The 26797-nt window shown below is 38.7% G+C and overlaps 1 protein-coding gene across 1 annotated transcript in view; it reads right to left on the bottom strand.

Moving 5' to 3' along the window:
* Window positions 1-26797, bottom strand: part of SEMA3C (semaphorin 3C) — a 123914-nt gene that overhangs the window by 17513 nt on the left and 79604 nt on the right. Inside the window, exons 6-12 of the mRNA XM_075144470.1 lie at window positions 26664-26754; window positions 22585-22704; window positions 20510-20652; window positions 18393-18507; window positions 16284-16353; window positions 13399-13543; window positions 8311-8533 (exon numbers count right to left, since the gene is read on the bottom strand). Coding sequence (XP_075000571.1) covers window positions 8311-8533; window positions 13399-13543; window positions 16284-16353; window positions 18393-18507; window positions 20510-20652; window positions 22585-22704; window positions 26664-26754 — 907 coding nt within the window. The remainder of the gene's footprint in view (window positions 1-8310; window positions 8534-13398; window positions 13544-16283; window positions 16354-18392; window positions 18508-20509; window positions 20653-22584; window positions 22705-26663; window positions 26755-26797) is intronic.

Here is a 26797-nt window from a genome sequence, read left to right as displayed (position 1 = left end):
TATGTAATGACCTGACCACACACAGAGAGCACATTGCAGTATTTTGTAATTTAAAAAAAAAGGAAAAGAGAAATTGAAAGCTGACAAGACTTAAAAATGTGTAGCTATCAATTGTACATGCTCAGGGCACGTTAGGCATGAATTTTTTATGAGAATTTTCTATGAGGAACATTTATTCTTATTATACAATGGCACGATAAACCAGTTCCTTCCGAAGAAACTTCACTGAAACTAAATCTTGTGATAGCACAGCTGTGGTCTAGACTGGGTGCCAGTATTAGCAAAGCTCTGAGAACCTGAGAGAGATTTACTAACTGCCAGGACCCACTGAAGCTTTAAACTGCTGCAGATGCATCCCTTGGAGCTAAGGAGAAGCATGTGCATGTGTGTGCGTACTTCTGCTCTTACTAAAGGGAATAACCCACTCACGAATATACACAGCTTAAGTCCAGTCTACCTCTGCCTCTTTGCACCCTTTTATCAATGTCCCCCCTCTAACATTAAACTATACCATACAACATACTGTGTCTGAAGTGCAGGAAGGAGTTGCAGCCTTTTGTGGTTTTTTTCAGCTGCCTGCAAAGTGTCAACTACCTGTGACCCTGACGTGCAGGGCACTAAGCGTATTGACAGTGACCTTACCTGCAAAGGAATGTGAGGCTGCTGAGCCTCTGAAGAACCGGTTTATTTCAATGATCCATTAGCCCATGCCACACATTTAAAATTCCTAAATTGTCTTTGGTCCTCAAACGTTGCCCCAAACTGAAATCAGAACCTGAGGGGAGATTTTATCCTGGGCATAGGCACAGAAAATACCGATAATACCTGACGTCAAGTCCTTGTGTCCTAATAAACTTTCCTATTTGAAAACCAGGTTCCTATCTGCCTTTTTGTCACACCCCAGCAAAATACACAGAGTTAAGGACTGTTTACCTTGGTATTCATTCCCTTTGACTCAATATTTTATCATTCGCTTTGACTCAGTGTTGTACCATTATGGACAGATCGTTGCAGAAAGGAATGTTCCATTGTTTTAAAGAAATTAGTAAACATAATACAAGGTTTAAAATAAATATTCATGTTAGGAAAAGTAGGCAATAGAAAGCTATTCATTAAATGAAACCACTTCAAACAAGGAATTCCAATAGTCTGTACATATATATACACACACATAATTCCAACAAAATATGGCTTGTAGGCTATAGCCCTCCACCCCTTCTAAAGATAGTGTTTCTACTGTTTCTCAGCCTGTTCCTTAATAAATGAAAAGCAAATATTTGTGCCCAGAAAACACTTCTTATTCCTTTCTCAGTAGTACTGATGTCTCCTCTATAAGCACAGTAGCTGACAAATCAAGCACTTATACGTGTTCATGTCAGAAAACTTATGGTACATCTGAGTTTTGCTTATTTCTTTTAATGCCAAGGCAGCAAACTAAATTCCCGGGGTCAGAAGGAAAGTTGGAAAGGATGCAGCACTGTGCACTGCAGGAGATATATGCAAAGTACCAGTGCCTGAGCTGTTTCCCAGTGTATTTCATAATAGATAATCTTTTGTGTTGTAAGCCAGGCATAAGAGATCATCAAACAAGTATAAGTCAAATTTTTTCATGTTTAGGTCAACGTATGACATTATAAGCTAATTCTGTAAAAATCATAAAAGTGAACAGGATGCTTTCCTTCACCATTTACTTGTTACTTCCAGAAATCCACTTGCAAACAGTTCTACACTGTTACAATTTCACATAGTCATGAAAAAAGCTATTGTGTCTCCAGAATATCAATCCACCACTAGAATGTATGAAGTGAAGAGACAGATTTATGCTCACCACTTCCCTGACTTTTCACCGGGAGCTGTTTGCAGCCTCGCATCAGCCCAGCTGCCTGTGTCGAGGGCAGACAGACAAGCGAGAAGGAATCTCCCTCAAACTGACGGCAAGAGGACAAGGGCGACTCATAATGACTGCTTTTCTGTTTCAAACCTGCTTGAGCAACAGGAGTCTCCCAGCTTGACATGGAAGACAATGTTACCGAGATTGTGTTCCCTTTGAGAGGATGGAGAAAGAGGGAACAGCAAGGGAGGAAAGTGCTAACATCCTGCAGGCTAAAAAATGATATAGAGAGTATGCAGAGTGGGAAATAAATGGAGAAGGAAGGCAGTCCAATAAATGGTCCAAGGAAGGAAGGAAGACAGACAAATTAATAATAATAATGATAATAATAATGATAATAATAATAATACCACCACCTTCCTTGAAACGCAGGGCATGATTCTGTCTGGTATTAATCAGCTAAGCTTCATTGATACCAGTTGGACTATGCCTGATTACACTAATTCCTGGTCTGGCTGACCATGGGCAATGGAAAAGGCAAAGCTTAATGAAAAGCAATGAAAAATACACAGGTGTTTGGCTGGAATCTGTATTCCAGAAGCTGAATCTGCAGGTCTGAGTCTAAATCTCATCCTCTGAATTTCTACTAGCTTTTGTTTCCCCAGCCCTAAGTGAACACTGCAGTTGTCAGTACCGTGAGCCTCAAAGAGAGTCAGGACCAATCCACCCCTAAGCCACACCACATGCACAAATTGAACAACAAATAAAACCCTGACTTTTCCACATCTTAAAAAATGACGGCAATGGACACCAGCTGCTACTCTGCCAGGAGTTTCACAGAGAGGCCTCCTGCAGTAACCCCCTCCCTGATGTGTCTGACATTGCTGGAGACCCTCTGAAAACTCTTCTCCATGTCGCACCTGTCAGCCTGATGGCAGCTTAATTATTTTTGGTCTCTAATCGGAGTTGAACCTGATGCAAACAAATAAGAAAAAAGAAAGCAAAGAGTTTGCAGAATGCTTAAAACCTCTCTGTTTGAGAAAATGTTCAGGCTCAGCAAAGCACCTGAGATGGTGGCAGGTTAGCAGTCAGGGCTGAAAGCCAAGTCCCCATGCTCTCTGCTGTCCTGAGGTGTCTGCTGTAAGTCAGGGCTCCCACCACAGCCACCTAACTTCTTTGTGCTTTGGTTCACTCATCTGTCAAAGGAGTGTAATTTTTTTCCAGCTCATAGTATTGCTGTGAAACTTTGTAAAGTCATTTCAAGCTGCATCAAAGAACAAAAAGGCAGATACAAATGTCTAATGAGCTCACACTTGAGGGCAAAACTTTCACATAGCCCCAGCTCGGTCAGTTTTCTGGGACACACTGTGATCTTGGCTGAACAAAAGCTGAACAGGGAAAATAAAACAGGTGGAGGAATGCCCTCTTAACTTACATATCTTCTTAAAAGGCTGTGAAAAAGCATTGGATGAGTTGGTCAACGAAAGGTTTTGAATGACGCTGGCAGTGTGACCAAGAGGAAGAAGGAAACTGTCTGCTGCCTGTTGTGCCCCTGTTGTGCAACATCATCTTCCCAAGCTCACAGACACGAAGCTGCAGCCAGGGAGTCTGTGGGAGGCAAGCTTGCTCTTCTGACCAGATTATCTCTCTCCATTAGAATCTGTAGCTCATTACATGATTTTGGCTATTGCATTACTGGAGGCTACTGTTGTCAGCAAGGGTTAGTTTTCCAAAAAGGCAGCCATCATGTAACACCATGAAAACGAGTATTACAACCTTATGCTCTGAAGACCTTTACTGCATCCAGACTTTGAAAACAAGTGTTGCATCAGAAAAGAAAAGATAATAAGAAACATCGATCAGCCTCATGCCACATCAGATGCATGTGGCCGACACTAATCATCTGAATAAGCCACACTAAAGTCTGAAGTGCCTTTTCACGACAGTAAGTTAGGTCTCTTTACACAAAAACATATCTTGTCTTGATAGCAAGGAGCTGAAAAAAATCCTATTGGTGCCCATGGCTGTTTAATGTACCCAAGTTTGACCCAGACATTTAAATATTTTCATAACACCAAGAGCAATAAAAAACCCCATGCATAATCTTGTGGTTGTGCAATCTGCGTGTACTTTGACCGAAGGCCTTCGTACTGCAAGCAGTAGGTGGCATGCTTAAAAAATAAATATTAATCTCAGGAAAATGTTCTCATGCTGTTTTACTGCTGTTCTTAAAACTCAGATGGAAAACAATCTACCAAAGGATAAACAGAAAATGTTGAAAACTCGGGTTCTTTAGCTATAACTGAAATGAGTAAATGATTACAGTAAAACTCTAGGGTGAATCAAAAACTTCAGGACTGAGTCCTGGCCCACCACAGAAATGAGATAATTGAAGCAGAAGTCTAACCCTACATTCCTGAACTGAATATGTTATTACTCATTGCATAGGGAAAAAGTATCATCAGCATCGCCCTTGTCAAATATGCAAATGAGTATATCCAAGTAAATTTTTCCTCGGGTTTCTGTTTGGGAAGAGGAGGTACACAGCACTTCTCTCTTGTAGCACTGCGCTCTGCCATTAAAGACTTGCTCCTTACCCTAAAGCAGCTCATTTCAGAGGGGGGTGAAGAGATCCCTTTGGATAGACTTAACAAAACTAGCAAGTTTTGTTAAGTGCTTTGGGAGTCTGCAGGTTGAAAAGCATAGGGACAATAGGAGATCGTTATCATTTGAAAAGCGGGTGGAATGCTGCGAGAACAATGTCTGTCCCTGGGATTTATTTTGTTAGCTATGTAGGCAAGTGAGGGAGAAAAGCAACGTATTAACTCTGGGCATGGACCAGCCCCTGTGAGCTCAGCACTTTTGTCTGGGGTGCAAAGGAAACACTGCATTTAGTTCACGTTAATGTGAAAAAATGACACAGCTGCCTATACCCTCCCATGCCATGGCTACATGATGAAAACCACTGGGGTTCTTGGGGCTTTATACTTCTGTTATTCTTCACTTGCATTCAGGAACTGATTTATTACTGAGGCTATAGAGGAGGAAGAGAGGAAAAGCTAAACATTTTGTGTGCTCTGCATCTGGCAAGACATAAAACACTCCAATTTCAAGCATGAGACAGGTCACTGACAGTGACAGACATGGCTGGCTACATCTCAGTATAGCAGCAGTAACTCATCATCCAAGCTGAGTGTAATTGTCACCAGGTGTCAAGTCCCATTGTCTCCGGCTGGGGCTCCAGGCTCCCAAGAAAATTATCACATGAAATTCTCCTATACAATGTGGTTTTTGCATTTGCCGGGACAAACTGACACCAAAGCAAATCCCCTCTGCGTTCCTTTTGACAGTTAATATCTCTATCGAATCCTCCTGAGTCTCACAGAAAGCAGAGAATAAAGAAAACAAGTTTCTCCTCTCAGTGGCTGAAACTTGATCATTTTTATTTAAAAGGGCTGAGAAACGCAGTAACTTACATTGCACCAATTTCTTCTGAGGAAGACCTTGGAAGCTATGAATGTCCTGTACCCTACTCGGGAAGAATAATGCCTCCCCTCCAACTAACTAAAAAGCAGACAATGATCCTCGTCTCCAGTGTAATGCAGAAGACAAAGCAATGAATATACAGTATCAAGAGCTGCAGTTTACGTATTTGTCCCCTAATGGACCCTGTGCTGATACACAGAAGAGGATTAACAACGTGTAAGAACAAGCCAAGGTATGTTAAAGTTTTTAATGAATCACAGGTGTATGTGTGAGGCCACACTGACCACCTAAAACCAGTCAGAAGCTAATCAAAGTATAAAATGAAAAGAACTGTATTTATCTCTTGCAGAATCATGGAAAAGCTAAATATCAGTATTGTGCATTTTCATGCACATTTCAAATTTTCAATACATTTCCAGTATTAACTATACGCTACATTAAGAATCCTATATTGCTTGGAAACTTATATGTCTTATATTTTCCACGAATTTTTAGTAGAATTTTCGTCCAATTAACATTAGATATTCATAGAGCATTTTAAAACAATGGCGCCATTATATAAAAAAATGCATAAAAGGTTCATTTGAAAGATCTGTACTAGCCTACCAAGCTATTACTCTGGCTAAACATAGTGACTTGGCAAGGAATAAAGCTAATAGAAAACCAAACCTTCTCTTTTACTAAGAGTTCTTGTGGAGTTGTATAACAGTAGTAGAGACAATATCTATTAACACTTCTGATATTTCTACAGTAGCGTACAAAGACTCTTTTCTTTACTTCTGTAGGAAAGGAGGAAAATGACCCTAGAGGGTCCCAAAGTCAAGAACTTTGCAACAAAGTTGCATTAATTAAACTAAAAAAAAAATTTGGTTACATGTTAGGGAGGGGGAAATAAAACCCATCTCAAGAAGAAAGTCCTGTCCTAATTAGCTTAATTTGTTAGTTTCCAATGACTCTGCAAGTAGAATCAAAGAGAGCTTCAAGAACACCTTAAAACTCATTTATCAACTGCCAACCAAGAAAACAAAAATACCCAGATCAAAACCTGATGAAATTCTTAATGTAATTCATTACCCGGAGCTGCTTCTACCCTGACTATACCTTACAGTATACTAAGCATTCACAGTACTGTAGATGGTGACCTGGTAAAGGTTTGACACAAGAACATGAACGAGGTGTTTCTGTTTTCCTATTTCCTTTCACTGAACCGCAGAACCCTGTAGGCTGGAAGGGGCCTCTAGAAGTCATCCAGTCCAATCCCCTACTCAGAGCAGGTCCAAGTAGAGCAGGTTGCTTGGGGCCGTGTCGTGTTGGGTTTTGAATCCTTTGAGTCTCCAAGAATGGAGAATTCACAACCTCTCTGAGCCCTTGTTCCAATGTTTGATCATGCTGACAGTGAAAACCTTTTCCTTTATATCTAATTGCAATGTCCCACATTGCAATGAGTGTCCATTGCCTCTCACCCGGACACTGACCACCTTGAAAAGAGTTCAGAACTGTTTTTTCCCCGTTAGATAGTTGTACCTTCCCATTAGATAGTTGTCAACAGCAATAAGGTCTCCCCTTAGCTTCTTCTGAATAAACTCAATTCTCTCAGCCTCTTCTCATACATCACATGCTACAGTCCCTCAGCTGATCTTGTTCCATTAGGTCAATGTTTTCCTTGCACTGGGGAGCCCACAACTGGACATGGTACTCCTGACAGGAGCCAAATACAGGGGAAGAACCTCCTCCCGCAACCTGCTGGCTGGATATGCTTCTGCTAATACAGCACAATATGCAGCTGGCCGCCTTCGACACAAGGGCACCCTGCTGATTTTGATAGTTGTGGAAGTTTTTCTAAGAAGAGTGAAGAGAGTCCTTTTTATCCTGCCCCTATAGAAGCCTGACATTCTTGAGAGATTTTTTTAGCACCAACTTCCTAAATCTTTTATAACAGGATGGTTATTCCCAGACCCATGTGAGTTTGCTGGCAGACACGGTTATTCTACAAGCAGAAAACAACCAGGACCCCAATAATATGTGAACCATAAAAGCAATGCAAGCCATCTCTGTAATTATTTTCTGATGTTCAGAGATATATTTGTTCTCCTGGAGTTCTTTTCCTTTGTTCTACTTGAAATCATCTGTAGTAAAAAAGATTAACCTTTGTGCCTATCAACCTATAATGCCCTGTTAAGCCGGCGGGAGTTTCAGATGTGAACGAATTCTAGGGTCTAGCCAGAGTACCCCTCCGCTTGTCTGCCTCAATCAGAAGAGTGTGATTCATATCTGAATATTTTAAAAAATCAAAATTGATCAGTACAAGAATCACTTGACCTGTTCCCTGCAGACTTCAGAAGCATAACACCAGATTCATATTTGATGTAACAAAAACAAAATGTAGGTTGTATTAGACAGGAATTATTTTAGAATACTTCGATCAAATTCTGTGTCCACTACTGCTAGGACTCCATCCATTTGTTTCTTTTTCTCTGCTAAATACTTCCATATTTCTACTTTTTTTTTTTGTGGAGTTGTTATTTCTGCCTCTGTAACTTCCTGATCAGTTTGTGGTTTTCTTCAGAAGTAGCTTACACAGCATATATTAAATAATGATGACGAGAGTATACAAAACAATACAAAGCCAGATTTTGGTATTTTTACTCATGTTAGAGAGCATCAAATTCTAATGTGGAATCATGTTGCAGACAAACCATATTCAAGACAAGTATTATAACTTAGATCAAATACAATACACATCAGCGTTGATTTCTGTCTCAAATAAAATTCATATCAATACATTGTATATCTTGCACATAATTAATGTCTATAGGAAACATAAAAATGCACAGAAAGTAAAAAGAGCATAATTTATGGATTTCTATAGACATTTTTGTAGATAGCAAATATGTTTAAACATATATTTCTGAAAGATATAAGTTGTACAGATCAGAGTTGATTGCAAATTATAATGCAATGGAGGAAAATGACTGTTGCTAAGTTTGTCTTACCTGTTCCAAGAAACAAGACGTGATATCTTCCATCAGCAGCATTTACTCGATCCACAGCAATCTTTGTATACTTGTAGTCGGCTCCTATCCGGATGATTAATGGCCTCTTGTGTATTGGGTAAATGGGATTAAACATCAAAGGGTGATTCCTGATGAAGGTCACAACATCGTCTGGAAACTCTTTGGTTGTCCGCATATTAGGTGTGAAGGCTCCTCCTGGACACTGTAAGAAACACGCACAGCAATGTTTAACAATACTTACCATCTTTCAGAGAGTTTTCGTCTCCAAGTCATTTACAAATATTGACAGAGGGTTGACAAAGTAAGTTCCCGAAAGGGCACTTCAGACTCTGACTGAAAGTAATTATGTTCCAGTAACGGGAATGAAGTGCTTGAATAGCTATGCTTTGAACTCCCATCAATTCAGATAAAGCAAACACAAACATATTTTTGCACTTTCAAAACCCAGCTTGATGGCGAAGATCCATACTCCTGGATTTCCACATTCTTTATGCTTCCAAACTGCCTGCTGAAAAAAAAAATCCAAGCGATTGGTATGGGAAGATACCAAACTTTTGCATCTGGTTTGTTATAGATTTAGTACAAAGGCAAAAGATAAAATCTGATATTAACTGTAATTTGGTCAATATCCCTCTAGTCATTACAATGATTACGAGATGGTGAAAGGGCCTGTGACTCATCTTCATTTGAAAAAAATAATACGGAGTTGATGAGGGGGTCCCATGATAACTCATTTACATCTGCGAAGATTGACCATTCACAGGATCTTGTCTACACTTTCCCCTATGCCCGAGAAATAAAGTCCATGAATACTTTGCATGCTTCTTTACATGTAATGAAGAACCATCCAAACAATCAGCCCTGAGGCATTCTGGACCTCATGAGGAAATAAAAGCAATCTTAGAAATCTCAAGTGTTTACTGAGAGTGAAACTAGAAAATGACTGTGGGAAGAAATCAGGAGCTATGTCAGTAACTGGTATAATGTTCTGGATGTACCTACGTTAGTTCACATGACTTTTTTTTAGCCACCGTTACCACACTTCTTATTGCTGCTCCTGAGTTTTCTATTTTACTCCTTACCAGATTTCTGAGCTGTGAAACTCTCCTCGGAGTATTGGAGCTATTCAGAAATATTTCAACACAATATTTTTCCAGTTGGAAAATGTTGATTTGTTCAATACGAAGCATTTCACGGAAACTTGTTTATTTTGATGAGGACCATTCTTACGTCTAGGATGGAATTTCTGGTTGAAACCACAGACACAAAAATAGCTAGTAGCCTAGGGAGAGATTTACCTCACCTGACTTCTACTGTCTCAAAGTCAGCCATTTATTCTTAGTTAGCCATCTAGGTTTCCTCTGTAGTCAGTAATTCAGACTAGATGCCCTGCTTTTAGATGGCTAAAATTACATAAAATAATCATACTCTGAGAGACTAGGAAACTCGCTGGGGATATATGAGTCATGTGTCTAACCTACCTGATGTGAGCAAACATTAGAATCTGGTTCTTCACCTCCCAGGGGATCCCTCTAACCACTGGGCAGGAGTGCCTGTTCTACCCTCGCTGCTAAAAGCTGTTCCATCTTGTGCACATAATAAACCATTCATTGGGCAATACCACGAACACAGCAGAGAGGGAACTGCAGCCTAATCCCAGGCTTTAGAATCATCTTTTGGCTCAATTAGGATTTAATTATACAAAGTAGAACAGCTCTGGCAAGAAGTCTTTAAAATAAACTGCTCTGGCATCAGTTACCTTCAGGAAGAAGAACCAGAACTCAGCTCAGATATGGGTCTCTTTTCCCATCTGTCATCCTTGACAAATGATTCTTCTGGACTCTTATTTATCCTGAGGGTTTTGGTTTGGTTCTCATTAGAAATGACACCACATGCTAGCCCTCTAAGTCCTCACAAAATTGAATTCTGATTATCTTGTTTGCTCTACTCCTTCCCACTGTGGCACTTCCATCCACAGTCTTCCAGGAAATGTATGGAGCTATCTGCTCAGATTAGTAACAAATGCTGAAAAAAGAACTGTCTTCATAAATTTGTAGGCTATTAGCAAGATTATTCTACTTGGTAGTGATCTGCCAGACCCCAGTTCCTCTCCAGAGGGATTCTGTTTCCAAATTAAACTTTCTTGTCCCGCACAGCTCAGTTAAAAGACGACTTTCTCTGATACTTTCTATCCTTCCATTCTTGACTTGGAGATCATAAGACCTTTGTCTGTGACTTCCTGCAAAAATGTCTCTGCTATGGTTCACCCCAGTATGACCCTAAAAACTTACATTATGTCGTTGTTCTGAGCAAAGCCTTAACAAACATCTTTAATCAATTAATTCTTTTGGTATCCCCCCTATAAACCAATGCCAAGCAAAAGATGTTACTGAAGAACCCTATAAGCTCTCCCTTTCCTGGAGGGATTGAATGTGTATCCTTCACACCTCATTCAAGGACTTGGCTACATGATAATTATGTTCACAGTTGATCACCATGCAGTTAGATTGCAGAGAGAAACAGAATTCTTTAATTTACAGCATATTCCCCAACATGCTGTAGGTACAAAAACTATTTCTGTAAACTCTGAAAAATGGAAACTATCCCCAAACATCACTGAATTTAGTAGCAAGATGCCAATTATGTAATTTTTTTTTTCCTTTCTGTTTCCATAAGTAGGTTTTGCTTGTGGAGAAATAAGAAACCATTGGTATTTAGTGAAGGGCAGCCAAACACTGCGGAGTTGATTATGGCCAAATGAACGTATTGCTTTATTTAATCCTACTGAAGCTATACCAAAGCCTTTTCATTGTTTACTCAATGTACTGTGACACAATGAACATTAATTTCTGTCCAGAGGTTTAGTATGAATATCTCTTTAGGCAACTGTAAAGTAGGATTTTCCATGTGATATAAAAAGGCATCCCTGTCTAGTCCAGCATCCCAGAAGTTGCAAAAAACCTACATTCCAGAGGAAAGAGCCTCATGCCCCATAGCCTGCAAGCATGGCTATTCAAAGTTAACCCTTTGAACACAACTTCTGAGCAGCAAAAAAATCCTCATGTCCTGATTTTTACAGATGCTTTGACATAAGTGAAAAATAGAGTTTGTGGCATGCATTTAAAAGTGGAACTCTTTGGCAGTAAAACAAAAGCAAAGCCAAACAAGTCCCAGTTTAGAAAATACACCTTTAAGATACTATGCTGTGGCTGAATTGTGAGGAAGCACAGAAAAGCCAGTGATCAGAAAACCAGCGATGATCATCTTAAAAGAACCTCTTTTAGCTTTATTTTTTGTGTGAGCTATGATCTAAGAACTTATCTTCAAATTCAGAGGTCATCGGCACATCTGAAAAATGTAGATAATTTCTGTCACCATGTTAAATCCAAATCTGAATTTCCTTTTTCCCTTTCCATTGTGCTGCCCAATGTCTTTAGGCCCATCTGGAATACCTCATAAGCCTCCATGAGGCGAACCAAGAATAACATGGCAGTGGTTGAGGAAACACATACAAATACAATATTCTGAAGCAGCAAGAAACTCTGAAATTTGACTAATCAGAAGAGTGTGAAATTTCCTCTTTAAATGGGCCATTTATTTTCTTTTTTTGTAAATTTTAAGCTTAAAGACTCAGTGAACTCATGAGATTAGAGCTGTACAAATTAATTGCAAAGAAAGAATAATGCTAGCATTAGACCTTAGTGGAATATCAGGTATTGATTAGCTAATTCTAGAGATCTGGGAACATGAAGTCCTAAATCTTACAGCCAGTAATAACTACACCAAAATGTCATAAAGAATTGTGGGAACAGGGAGAGCTATTCCATGTATCTGTGCATTAGTGTACGAGAGAGAAAGAAAGAGAAAGAACAAGATCTACAGCACAAAGACAAATATGAATGAAACAGTGATATGGTTAAAGGTTCTTGCAGTGACCCGCAATATTAAAATAAAATTTAATTTCCTGTGATAAATGGAAAAGCAACAAAGCGTTCATCTAAAAAAAAATTATAACTACATCGTTGAGAGATGATTTATGATTCTGTGCATACTTATTTAATTCTGATACTTAAGAAATTGTAAGAAGACTTCATAGGAGTCAACAAAAGTCCACACTACCATACTTCATTTAGCAAACATGGATTTAGAGAAGATTCTAGAGAAAGTTCATATATTATTCATTAAAGCTGGAAATACTAGACTTCGTACTTCTGCTAAATCTAAACTAAGAATACTGTAAATAAGCAAATAAATAAATAAAGACAAAACTGCATCAACAGCAATTTTTATACACCATAAAGATGAAAAGAAAAAAAAAAAAATTTTGTTTAAAACCTTTCATGGAACATTTTTGTAAAACTTGGAAACAGAGCTAGCTCTAATAGTGTACAGAATTTACTGGAAGATTATTAATACTCCTGATACAGTGAAAGAAATTCCTGAAAAATTTTCAAGGCATACAAAAAGCATTCTTAACAAGGAGGACTACTATGAACTGATTGTCATGAAAACTCATCTATTTCTAGGTCTCTCATCTAAAATTCAGTACCTGACAGGGTATTAAACCTAGTCAAATGACAAGTCCCAGAAGCCTTGTTCTCCTACTACATCTCCCAAGCATCCCAGTAGAGCTGCAAAACTTTAGAAACTATGGAAAGTTCATACAGACTGAAGATGGACTTACAGACATTTGCATCCAGACTGTAGAAGACACTCACAATGCTGTCTTTGTACGCTTATTTTTTTAGCTATCTTTTGCTCAAACATACACACAAAATGTAAATATACATGTAAACAACATGACTGCCATCTAATGAAATAATTCTTGCCACCCTTTGAGCAGAAAGAGCAAGAGCGATTAACATTTTGCATGACTTTTAACTCTGTAGAACATTTCCAGACACTACGTGATTTGTATGGCAAGCTGAAGAGCGAATAAAATTGTTCTGAGCTGTAACTAAGGATCATAGTCACATACAGTCCGTTCTCCTGCAATAAATAATATTTATTTATGTATTAAACAAAGACAAGTAATTGGCAAGCCTGCATAAACATCTTTGTACTTACGGTGCCAGGTCGTGGATATGGAATTCTGCCCTGATATGGAATCAGCTGGTGGTTTGGGCCCTCCTTGTGTGCAAATGGCCCATTGAACACGGTCTGGATGTCGGATAGATGATACACACACACAGCTGAGCCTTTAAATATGGAGCTGGAAGACAGTAGGAAAGAGTTAGTATTGCAATCTACCAATTTTTGTATAGCTTTTCCGTCATTTTGCATAGTCCCATAATGAAAGATACTCTAAAAGAATATATTTAATACAATCTAATGCTTCTATAGCATGGATTTAATACATTTAAAATCAACTAATTCAGCTTCCCTATATGTACCATTACTCCTTAAGACCTAGCACCATTTTGAACAGTGAACTGAAAAATGAGGGAGGAAGGTACCACCCTACTGGTGGAATAAGAAAATTTCCCGATGTTGAATATAAAAGAAATATAATCTGGCCTCAGTTAAATCAATGGCAAAAATATTGCTGACTTCAGTGAGACAAGAGTTTTATAAACTTTGCACTGCCAAACTCAGCACAGGTTTCCAGAACTCCCTACCAGTACATTAACCACAAGACCTCCATGAGCCTCCTAAAACACATGGCTAAAATATTAATCAAAACATCCAGCAATTACAATTGGTTAGATTATTACAATCAGTTGCCAGCTTTTCTAAGCAAAATGGGGACAGGTTGTGGCTGTAAAGGGATTACTCCAATACAGTCCTCAAATCCACCCACAAAACTGGTCTTACAAAGACTCCTCCAAAAGGATTGAAGTTTGATGCCTCATGAGGAGAATCCAGGGGGTCACCTATGAGAAGAGCATCTTTTTCCACTGCTCTGGGTTCAGCAATGGTCTCAGATGTCTGCTCAGCCAGCACAAGCCCTGAACGGCCTCCATCACCCATGATGACGGAGGGCAATAGGGGAATAATTTCCAGAGTGATGCTAAGGCTGACTGGACTGAATTAACTCCTTCTTTTTCTCTCTCACTGCATATAAGGTTTGGGATATTTATCTTAACAAAGTCAAAACTCCAGAACAGTCTGAAATCTGCCTGATGTTAACTGTAGGGTGAAGATAATCCAAGTAACCCTCTGTTTTCAACCGGGGGAAAAAAAAAAACCTCCAGAAAAAAATTCAAAACATTACACATAGTGTCTAAACAAGGCACGTGCAATCCACATTGCTCTCAGCTGTATATGGATTATCAGGAGGAACTTTTTAGATGGATTATGGTATCTGTGGAAATTTTGGTAGGTATTAATACATTTTAAGAAATGTATTTCATATTTCCAGATCGTTATGTTAGTTTTACAGCAGATTATGCCACCAAAATAATTTGCTTCAATGTTACTTGGTTTCCTTCTGTATAGTTTAGATAAAAGTACTAATTATTTGGTGGGATGTTTCCCTCTCGCTACTGTTATGAGTTGGAAGTCTACAGAGGTGAAGATAAAGGAACTGCTAAGGAGTAAAAATCATTATGATCGCAGTATTTAACTAGGTAACACATCCAATCTACAGTCAAACAAAAAGAAAGAAAGCATAGACCATGTGGTTCATGATAACAGAAATGCATGAGTGTAAAAACTTCAATAGAGAGAGAAAACATCTTGAGAGCCAGGAAAAAGTGAAGTTTTTTCTTTATTGACACCTTATATGGTCCTGTGATTCAAACCTCATTTCCACTGCAGGAATACCAGGAGAATTAGGTAAAAGTGTTTCCAGTTCAGGCATGTTGCATCCACAACCTAATCATAAGTGTGGTTTCACTGCTAAACATAACCTCAGCATTTTCTCTTTTTGTGCAGTAGGAATCATAAAATGTAGACAGCATCAGATGTTTACAAGTTATGGGATTCTTTTTTTCCCAATTAATAAAAATCATATTTTCCTTGCTGGTTCACACATTTGAGAAAGCAGATCCCTGGATCCACATGAAAAAAGACAGAAAAATGTATCAAGAAAAAATATTTTTTCATGCAAGGATTTTTTTACTAGAAATTGCCATTAAAGGAATTAGTAGTAATAAGTTAATAATTTGCTAATTTGATCAAATAAATTAAATGAAATTAAAAAATAAGCAAAAAACCTCTTTAAAATTAAGTAATAACAGCTAAATAATACAGGATAGCATATTGGAAATCAGTAAGCAGTAACTATTTCTACTCTGTATACTAGCACTATGTGGTGAGGGCAAGAGAAAAAGGAAAAAAAGTAGAGATGGCAGAACCTGTTGGTCCACCTGTTGGTCTATCTTTGTGGAGAGTTTCGGCATAGTAAGCCATATGTAGTACTTCCACTGCCCTTGGGAGCTCAGGGAATGTTTCTAAACTGAACAGTAAGTGAATACTACCGACTGATAACGGGGAGCTTAAGGCTGCAAGGAGGTGATCAAATGCCATATAAGCTTGTCTTTTTGTAGCCAACTGAAGCCGACATGGATTATTTGCCATCTGTGCGATCATCTGCCAGCTGAGAGACTGGAAATGATTTGTATGAATTCATGTAAGAATTCCTGGTTTGATCCTTCAGAGTGCTGGATGTCCTTCAGGAGGTGTTAAGCGCTTTCAGATGCCACACGAGTTCGCTGTGTTGAAGTCGTTTAGCTTCCCGCTGCTGAAGGGTAACAAGTGGCCCTCCACGGAAATGTTTTCCCAGTGCCAGCTGACAGTACGTCAGGGAGCAGTTTGCTCCAAGCAGCATAGCTCTAACGTGGATACCAACAGTGATGATACTGAGACTGTTACTCCTGCATGCAAACGATGGCCACAGCAGACATACAAAATTGCACAGAACAGCCCTGACCACAAACCATCACTTTCAGTTTTCATATAGAAAATTGGGCAGTTCAGAAAGGTAATTTTTTTCAAACCTCCCCATTTACCTTGATGTTGTAAAAATTCCATACACAAGCGTTGTTCTGGGGTTATCTGTCTCTAAAAGAAACACATCCTCTGTAAGAAAGAAAAGGAAAAAGAAAAAACCATTTTGAATACTAATAAAAACTTTATTTTCCAGTTTAATTTATGACTTTATTCCTACTGAAGTCAACAGTAGTTTTGTCTCAGACTTGAATGGGAAAAAGCAGAATTATCGTATGAATGGACCATATGCATAAATCCAGCATTTGAACATTCAGAAACAGTTTTGGAAATTAACTCCACACCATCTATCTTTATAAAGACAGAAGGCAAAGATTTTCAAATATGTTCAGGATCCATGTGGCACATTTCTCTCAGCTGGGTCTCCTTTCAGCAGGTTGTTCAACCGTAGGCAAACATTTAAGTGGTGGTAGGTCAAAGACAAAGACTTCCCATAGACGGATGTAATCCAAAGCAGGACAATTCAGTGTTTTACCGTCCAGTACACACTCTAGATGCCCTCGCTAGCTCATTTTCAACACGATATGAATGACGCACAGTTTTGCAGTAAAGACATGGAGAGATGTAAACCTCCCAGCTTCTGTTGTGCAGGGATTTATTGACTGCACTATGCAAAACTCTACCTACTCACTGAACTGAATTCGCCCAACTTTATCTCTGATTTGTTGATTTTTTTTTACACTTCAGTGAAAAATACTTTAATCTCTGACAGTTTCTCCTTACGAATGTTTTTAATAACTATAATCAAGTTACCTCTTAAATTTATTTTACAACAGACAAAAAGACTGAACTGGTTGAGCTTTTTATCATAAAATATGTTCTTTAGCTTTCCATTAATTTATGTGGCTCCTTCATCAACCGTCTGAAATTTTTAAATATTCTGTTAAATATGTCAAAAGCAAAAGACTTCACCATGCAGGACTGGCAGTGTTACGCTCTTCTGCATTATACATGAATTTCCAGCTGTGGTTGTATTCTTACTCTTTGCTACAGGATTGTGCTAGGAGCCCAGGATGACAGCATTGTCTCCTGTTCTGTATGGTCCTCCATTTTGTCATACAGAAAACTAAAAGCAGTTATCCTACTGCTTTGTTGAAGAGGAGTGGGCTGGTAAATCACAGCTCTGAAAGATGAGTTGCTGTGGCAGTGCTAGGAGGCACTGGGAACTTCTGAAAGTCAGTCCTCCAAGCACCTTGCATATTCTGAGTTGCAGCAAGTTAGGATCTGCTCCTAGGTCCATTAGGTTCCACTGAAACCTTGAACCAAGGCAAGTACACCAAGATATAAAGTCAAAAAGACTCCAAACCCCATTTGATATGATGAGAATCAGGAATAACGACAGAGAAACGAGAGAGATTACAATGGAGAGAAGGTCAGAATCAGATGCAGCCCCAGTGTGGGACCTATTAGCTATTTATAGTATTTATATTTATACTAATACACATGCCAGATCTTCCAATACCTGAATTTAGAACTATGACTTTGTGTGTCACTACTGTGGACAATACAGAATTTGAAACTTTCTGGAAATGTTTGGCATTTACGTATCAAGGTATGCATCTATTAATTCCTTATACAGCTTGTGACTGCTGTATAGATTATTCACTGAATATCTATTCATAGTCTTATTGCCGGTGCCAGTAACAGGATTTATTAGTATTATCTTGAACTATCAAACTGAGGCCTCTACCCAGTGATCAAAAAAGAAAAACTGTATTGCGGAAAAGCTGTATGTTACACAGTGGTATAAGAAACCATTTCAAAGAGATGCATGTTAAAAAACATAATCATAATCCTAACTAGGAGCAAAATAACAATAGACTTCACTTACATGTTCCCTTCCAAATATTAATTCTTTACATATATAATTCCTTTACATAGTCAAGATTAATTACCTTTATTTCAAAGATAATTATAATTACCCAGAAAGATTTATGAAGAATTTTCTCATTTTCTGTCATAAAACTGCAAGGGGAATTTTGTCATGAATTTCTACAGGGCCAAGATTTTACTGTCAACAACTTGACTAAGGAGCTGTATGAACATCAATAACTAAATGTGCACAGGGTGCAGGATTTAGATAAAATTTTTAAGGGATTTTCTTGCCATACCTAATTCATCAAAGTATGTTTCTGTTCCATCTTCATCCATTACTGAGCATACAAGTCTTGCTTTCAAGAATGTTGTCCACTTGTTCACGAGACTACGCTGACCACCGGTGTCATTCTGGAAAGGAATATTATTTTCAGAAAAAAAACAACAGAGCTGACATTTTCCTGGGCTTTCCCACATTTTCTTCAGGTTAATTTGACTCATCATCTAGACAATTATGCTGGTATATTCAAGATAAAAAATAGATAAGCCTGAACCAAATCCCCTCATCTAAACACTCCAGATACAGGAAAAACAAGAACTAGTTTTCTGAGCAGGCTTTCTGTGCTGGGCTTGCAATAGATTTTGTGCAGCAGCAGTGTCCGTAGGTATGATTGGAAAGGACTGTGGAGGTCTGTATCACTCACTGACACCTAGTGTGGAGAAGTCCATGCTACCTCTAAAAGGTCTAATAGGCCTATGGAGGGATGTTTCTTCTAGACCTGACAGCAGTATAGCTGCATCTGACCTAGTAAGCCATGCTGGCCCATGAGACGGATGCTCTGAACTAAATTGAGAAATGATGGCTAACAAGGGTCAAGATAGTTTTGCACTGTTGCAAGTCCTGCTAGCTGGGTCCAGAGCCGGCTCGGTCACAGCTCGCTCAAGGATCTCTCCATCTCTCTCCAGTGGAAGGTGGAAACAGTAACTGCTAAACCAGATGGTGCAGCTCCTGCCTCTTCCTGCTGGTGAACGCCTTAGTTAAGAGCAGTATCTTCCAAACTGCATAGCACAGGGAAAAAGGAAATGTAGGAGCTAGGCAAATGTGATTTCGATGACATGCTGCGCATGTTTCGCTGGTGCTCCTGGAGCTGGTAATCAGACTTTTTGGGAGACCATAAGGGGTCTTTTGGGTGGGTCTTTCTTGGCACTGTTGTACTAATATATTTGGCCAGTCTCAAAGGTGTTGATATATGAATATGATGGTATACAAGTATACAAATATGACTGGCTCAGATTTATTCTCATTGGCTTTGGGATTCTGCCACTGACTTCAGTGTAAGTCTAAACAAGCTGAGGCCTTTCAGAAATCATCTGGGCTTCATTATAACAGTAACAACAACAAATACAGCTATAATTGTGTGAAATGTCTTCTTGCAAAATACCCAAAAAGGCCTTTGGGCACCCTCACAAAAATATAGAAAATGGAGATTATAAAAGAGATCACATGCCTCATCATATTGCCAGAGAAGGAGTTTAACACAACCCCAAACATGCCCTCACACCTATACACAACAACATCACAAAGCACTAAATTCTAAAGGACACCCAGAGATTAAAGACAGGGAATACACAAACGCTCACAATTATCTTCCTGAGCCTTTGCAAAAGAAGGAATGAAAAGGCTAGCAGTAATTGTGCATTTATAATTTTTCTCTCATTAAAAAAAATTCATTTCACCAGAGATATTCATAGCTGCTTCAATCGTTTTTCATCTACCGTTGATTACAGATACGAAAAAGGAAATAGAGACAATGAGGAGCGCTGTGATTGTAAATTAATTACTGCGCAGGAGTAGCCATAACTCCTGAATTTAATTTTCCTGTGCATGTTTTTAAAGTTAGGCTTACACATACATCAATGCAAGAACTCAGAAAGGACATATATTGTAAAAATGGAAACAGTATTTGAAAGTTAAATCAACCCATTTAAAAGCTTGGCTCTGATTTTCCAATGTGTTTCAAAGATTTTGAGTGTTTGTGTGTGTGTGTGTGTGTGAGAAAGACTTCACTGTCTTGTAATTCAGTTTTTCTAAGCAAAGAATGTACCTCATTTGTGCAAAGGACAGCAAGTTTGGAAATTCAACACTGGTAACTATTCTGACTCAGTCAGAGAAATACACAAACCCCCGAATCTCTAAATTTCCATATCATTATAGGTATAGCCAGATACACACAACATGTTCAGACCCTAGCTGTGTGTTCAGTAACAGCTCTTCTTAATTATGAACGTGGAAGCTGAAACAGGAAATTTGTTTCAAATATAAATCAAAGCCTTTTCAATCATTTAGTCTTTTAGCTTATCATGTCACACTAGCAGCTTGTTCCAACAACCTGGCAAACAAAATGGTTCTTACTGGGCATATTCTTGCAATCATTGAATGAATTTGCTTTGTGCTGCCGCTGTTGTCTGTGAGTCTCTCTTTGAAGAAGAAGTAGATTTTGGCATCGTTGGGGTCAGTGCCATCTGGGATAACATGAGCATCCACAAAAATAGGCTCTGAAATGAAACAGTATACCAAAAAGATGAAACCAAAAGATGTACCAGTATAAGCATTAATGATTTGACAGTTACTGACTGCTTCAAGGAAGTGCTATGTAACGCATGTAGAGGTACTGCTGTGGCAAGCTAAGCTATATGCTCTAGCCTCATGTCTGTATATACCAGATATCACCAGGTAAATGCTTCTTGCTGGCAGCTTTAAGTTTCTGTGTCCTCACATTTTATCCCACAGCAGATTTTTAGAAAAGCAATTAAAATGCAGAAGCAGTAGTATTAGATTACTGCAGAGTTTCAGAGACTTGGAGGAAGAAGAGGGAAGAATCAGCGTGTTATCAGGGGCACTTAAGGAAAGTGCAAAACATAAAAGTAAGCTGTTGAAAGACTCATTAGCAAAAGAACAAATAAGGTACATAAATAAGAGAGGAAAATAACTCATGGAACACAGAAAAGGAAAGCAGGGTATGCAAATGCTTGAACAGCATTTGAGTTCATATCATAGGTTGATAAACATAACCAAGTGGTACATGCCAAACACCGCAAAGGAGCACTGGTGAGAGAGCAAAATAATTTATATCCTTAATGGCACGCATATTATAGATAGTGGAGGGGTCCTCAGAAGACCTTCTCCTTTGAAGGAAGAAGCGGATCCTCTTCCTGCATGAAGGCTGTCTCTTTTCAATGATCATGCAAGATTGCTTGATCGATTGAAATCCAGCACAAATCTTGAAACAATCCGATACAAAGGTTGGATCTCTGACAGAAAACTCACTTTAGACTGCAGCATTTTTCTATTCACACAAGCCCATTCTCAACTGATATAACAAGTGTCATGACTCTGGCTCTAAAAGAACATGGAAATAAATTGTGCTTGTCCAGTGCCTGTTCTGAGCATATGTAACAGGTAGATTTTCCAGAAATTAGGCATTTTAATGGTTCTTTTTCCCTAATTCACTTTAGGAAATTCCCTAATTCACTTTTTCAGGGTGTGCAGATAAGTGTAAGAATGTATAGCAAACAGACGAATAATTTAGAAAGCGGACACAGTTTCCCATTCATAGTGAATTGAATTTATTCTGATTGCAATCCTGTGATTTCACTGTAATCACGGCCACACAGGAATAACAAGAGACACCCTAAAAATAGTAAGACAAAAACACAATAGCTTTACTTCAACATACCTGAAGTTTTTTTTAAATTGGAACTACTATGTCAGTTGCTCTACAACCTTTGACATGTATCTCTGTTCAGAGGGTAGACCACCGTTTTAATTCAAAGTAGTTTAATTGGAAGGAATCTTCTTATCAGTAAAGTCAGGAAGAATTTTCACATTGATTTCAATGAAGCCAAGAGTTATGTGTTTGCACTTAGATATTAGTTTTCCTACTGTGTTTTGATAATCAATTTCTTACCACTGAAATAAATGGCAATAATTGTCACTGACTTCTCTGATAATGGGACTCTCTTCTGCACACATTTGGAATGCAAGTGGTGGTGAGTCTTCTGTACAGAGGTGGATCAGCCTGAATTAACTGAAGTTGGTAATTCATTAGAAAAAACCTTAGAATCACGCACTCTAATTTAAGGCAATGTCTGATGCCTTAGAGGTGGAGAAGGCACTTCCCTAGAAGTCAGATTGTCTGACCACTTGCCATTTGAAAGGTTTTCATACACTTTCCCTGGAACAGCTTGGTTCAGTCTTAATGCAAAAAAGGCCATCAGGTGGGGTGGCCTGAGGTTGGCTCATGCGGTGAACCCTTTACATCTGTGCATTGTCCACAATATATATTTACACACATTTCTTCATGGTTCAACTTCATAAATTAAATTCAGAGAAAAGCTCTTTAAAAGACAAGTTCTTTATTTTAAACAAAACAAAGCAGAATCTCTGTGAAACCCATTAAAAGCTCTGGTAAAACAAAGGCATCTCACCACTCAGCCACTTGGAGTTGTGCTGGTCGGTTCGCACTGCATTCCTCCTGGTCAGACTCCGAAAAATGGCCGCATCCGTCCCCATGAAATCAATATACATTCCTGAAAAAAGCTCTTCATCTGCAAAGAATTGAAATGGAGGGGAAAAAGCAAATGCATTGTTATGGCTTTTGGGAAATCCGTGTTTACTGATCTATTTTTATTTTAAACTCGTCAGCTCTTTATTTACACAGGAGTCTATACAGATAAATATTGGGTCATGGGAATGGGGTTTCCCTCTGATTTACAAAGACACAATCTCGAATGCATGGGAATCATCAGATTTCTCTCAAAGACTTTAGGGAACTGCATAATTAAATGCAACAGCAGAACTGTATATGTGGTGAATCCTTCTTTGATAAAAGTTTAGTTGCTCAACTTTCACTGAGGATCACTGGAAAATCAGGCTAGTGTTATCAAAAAGAATCACATTCAATTTTTTAAGTACATACTTCAAAAAGCTTTTTTTGTTATGGGAGTAGACAGAATGACTGGGCTGAATTTATTGCTGGTGTAAACTGCACAACATCTATTGCAGTCAATGGATCAGTGCCAATTTTTACCAACAGTATTGTCAAGGCTGCCCCAGGCAGCCTCAAGCTGACTTCAGTATTGCAGAGGCCAGACAATCATATTATTGAACTTTATGCAGAGTAATACGGAACAACAATTGTCCCCTTTCATGTAGTTGATTCTAAGTACAGGGTCATTATGCTTGAACAGAATTAGACACGCAACTCTTACATTAACAGAACTATGAACTTCTGCTCCCTGTGCAGGGCTGAAAACTCAGTCCATTAGACAGGATGTACATCTGTGAGCCTGTGTGTGTGCATACATATACGTATATATAATTATAATTCTAATTACATATACTATCATTTTCTACTCCGTGAATAACCAAGCAATTTCCACTGACTAATGACAATGAAACCCCAGAGTAGAAAACAGTAGCTAAAATAAACTCTAACTCTCAGAGTGGGAGTGGTGGCTGAATGCATTCCAGTACAGCTGGGTCCTTTGATTGATGTTTTTGTCTGAATTCCTGGACTACCCAGAGAGTGTGGTCAAGCTGGCAAGAGTCACAGGTTCAGAAGCGCTTGAGGCTATTTTTATGCTCTGTGTGTGTGTGTGCATCAATATGGAAGACTATTGGCTGATGAAATAATTAAAACTCTGGAGATTTTGTTTTTCTGCTGCTGGCTAGAGTCTGAGCTGAACCCCTGCAGACCAGCCAGCAGCCACTCTTCTGCTCTCATCTCTCCCAGTGATGACAAGATTCATACACAAGAGATTTAAACAATGCATTCACTGCATGTTTGTGAAGCATTTACTTCTTGAGCATGTATTGACAGAATGATGTTAGATCTATACTGATTTATAACTGATTTTATATATTTGCCTCATTGCCTCAATCCATCAGAGCTTTATTCTTATTATGAAATAGATTGGCTGAAAGAGATCAGGCAACAAAAATGAAATTCAAAGTAACTAATGTTTTCAGGCTTTCTTTCCCTGGCTACTCTGAGATTTTACAAATGGTTCTCACTAAAAGTTATGTACAGTCCTATGCATATACACATGCACACACACTTTAACAATAGTACTACACTATGTGATTTTAATCCTATTACATATGAACGCTATTAGTTATGTCTTAAGCATTCCTGATGTCTGCTTGCTAATCACGTATCAGATGATATCCGTCAGCTCCACTTCCTTTTGGTTAAATTCTTAAATTCCGCACAGCACTTGGTCTGCACAGCACAACTAGTTCACACTATTTCTCTCTGTTACTGGGGGGAATTACTGAATTGATGAGGTATGTCTGCTTTATAAATATCTCAGAGTCTTCATGGGGAGAGAGACATGCACCCTGCACATTAGTTATGCCAAGCTTCTTCAAAGCACATTTTTCATTGCTTTGATGCAAAAGTGTCTTTGTACAATGGCAAATTGTACCAAGTTCAAATTTGTTTTTATAGCATCACTTTCCTCTGAAGGGTGAATCAGCTTTCCTGCTGTATTCTAGGCTGGTGATGCCCAAAATTGTCAAGAAGTTGCATCTATATTTAAAAATGGTTCTTTTGTTGTGGAAGAGTTAGCCGGTGTGGCAGTATTTCCCATCTTCTGAAGCGAGGGGAAGGAATTCCTCCTGCAGAAGAATGCTCAAAGGAGTGTCCAGTACACGGGCTCGGTCCCCTCGTTATAACTCAAGCTGTGACTTACAAAATCTTCCCTTTTCTGGCATGGATATTGAGGCTAAATTCATTCAAGCTTAATGTTTTTGAAGTGACTCAACTTTGTAGTAACAGGGAAAAAGTATAAACCCCAATCTGTGGGACTCTCTTGAAAAAGAATGTGACCTTTGTGGAATAATTTAAACTCTGTAGATTAATTATGTCATGAAAGATAAGTCAAACACTAGGGAAGGTCCCTTCAGTCACATAACTGAGAGATCAAGGAAGATAATATAAAGTCTACTAAGATGAACAAAGCTGCCATAGATCTACTGTAGAAAAAAATCAGCTTACTGTATATACAGTAATTCAGAAACAATGTACTTTAATGGTGTTTCATAAAATCCAGAAGGAACAAGGAAAGGAAACTTTATTTTTTAATGACAGTTCATTCACTTAATAATACCAGAACAGCAATGAGTAGCAGTGGATTAATCCATCACTGACTTTGAACAAACATTTTCTTTACAGAGTGAGTGTCTGTAAACACTGACCATAGATCACTGATGAGATAAAGATGTAAGTGCAGCCAAGAGGTATCTAGGTTCAGAGAGGTATCTAGGCAGCATTTACCTATCTTCTAAAGGTGCTTCAGTTCATACCTCTGTGAATGGAATTACTTGTCCTTTGTACTAAATATATTTGCAATGAGGAATCAAAAAAAAAAAAAAAGGTAATTTAAATTTTGAACAGACTATGTAGGATAGACTATATTACACTTCCCTTAAGCTCCACGAGACTCAGACTTTAAAGGAAATATCTGGCACAATATGTAATTGGAACTCAGTGGCTTCAGTGGAAGCCAAATGGCAGAAACACCGCACATTGTTCCCTTGTAAACCTTGGGTGAAATTCGCAGTACCTGTGTGCACTAAGTTATATTTGCTAAGAAAGCCTGAAAAATCTGTGCAAATCTGCTGTTGCCTTCATAGCCAAAAATATAGCAAGGAGTAGGCACATGTTGAAAAGTCAAGGCTTTGGCACTAGAAGTCTGTGAATATGCTGCAAACGTGAAAGGTTGGGTTACACTAAGTATATATAACGTGTCTCCTGGTTGAAAAAAAAAAAAAAAAGAGTTTTACTGATGACTTAGGTTGCACAAAGCATATGCCCCCTTTGAGTTTTTAGTTAGGTGTACAACAGGCACTGCAGTAATTCTTTGTATGGGATATATCTCACAGTCACTGAGTACAGTCGCCACCAACTCACAAGAATATTTGAGGTGTGTCAGTTGTATCACTTTCTGGCCTTTAAAATGGAAGAAAGTTGCAAAATTGGTTGGGTATAAAGCCAACTGAAGAATGAAGACCCTTGCAATAGCCGGTGGGCTCTACAGCAGAGATGACAACAAAAATGAAATTCAAAGTAACTAAAGTTTTCAGGCTTTCTTTCCCTGGCTACTCTGAGATTTTACAAATAATTAAATGAGACACAAGTGCTGTCTAGGATGAAAAAGGTCAGAAACTGTTCAAACATAAAATGCTAGACAGGGTAATGCAAAGTTGAAACTAACCCTGGGAAAAAATGTGTAAGCTGGAAAAGGGACAGTCTTTTGTTTTCTGTTTCTTTCTCTCTCCCTTTCAACAGCTTATTTCTGCAATTCATTTGTCCACCCACCTTTAGCTTCATGTAAACCTTGAAACAAGGATGGACCCAACCCTTGTGCCCATCAACCAGACACAAAGTACTGCTCCTTGGAGGCTGAATTCTGTGTCCAGCTCGTTTCAGGCATCCCGTCAATCCACACCATGCATGATCATATGGGTTTAGACCTCAGCAACTTGGAGTATCTTTACTTACTGATCATAACAGACACTGTGTTCACATTAGGATTGAAAGAACAGCGTCCCTTTCCTGATTCACACTTGGAGTCGATCTTGAAGATTTGTTCCTGTAAGGTAGATTTGTGTGTCACTTCTCATTTCAGAAACCAT

This window comes from Calonectris borealis, chromosome 1 (assembly GCF_964195595.1).
Source record: "Calonectris borealis chromosome 1, bCalBor7.hap1.2, whole genome shotgun sequence".
In the NCBI taxonomy this organism is placed as follows: domain Eukaryota; kingdom Metazoa; phylum Chordata; class Aves; order Procellariiformes; family Procellariidae; genus Calonectris; species Calonectris borealis.
Note: the sequence above shows the minus strand (reverse complement) of the source record. Positions and strands in the feature narration are given on the sequence as shown.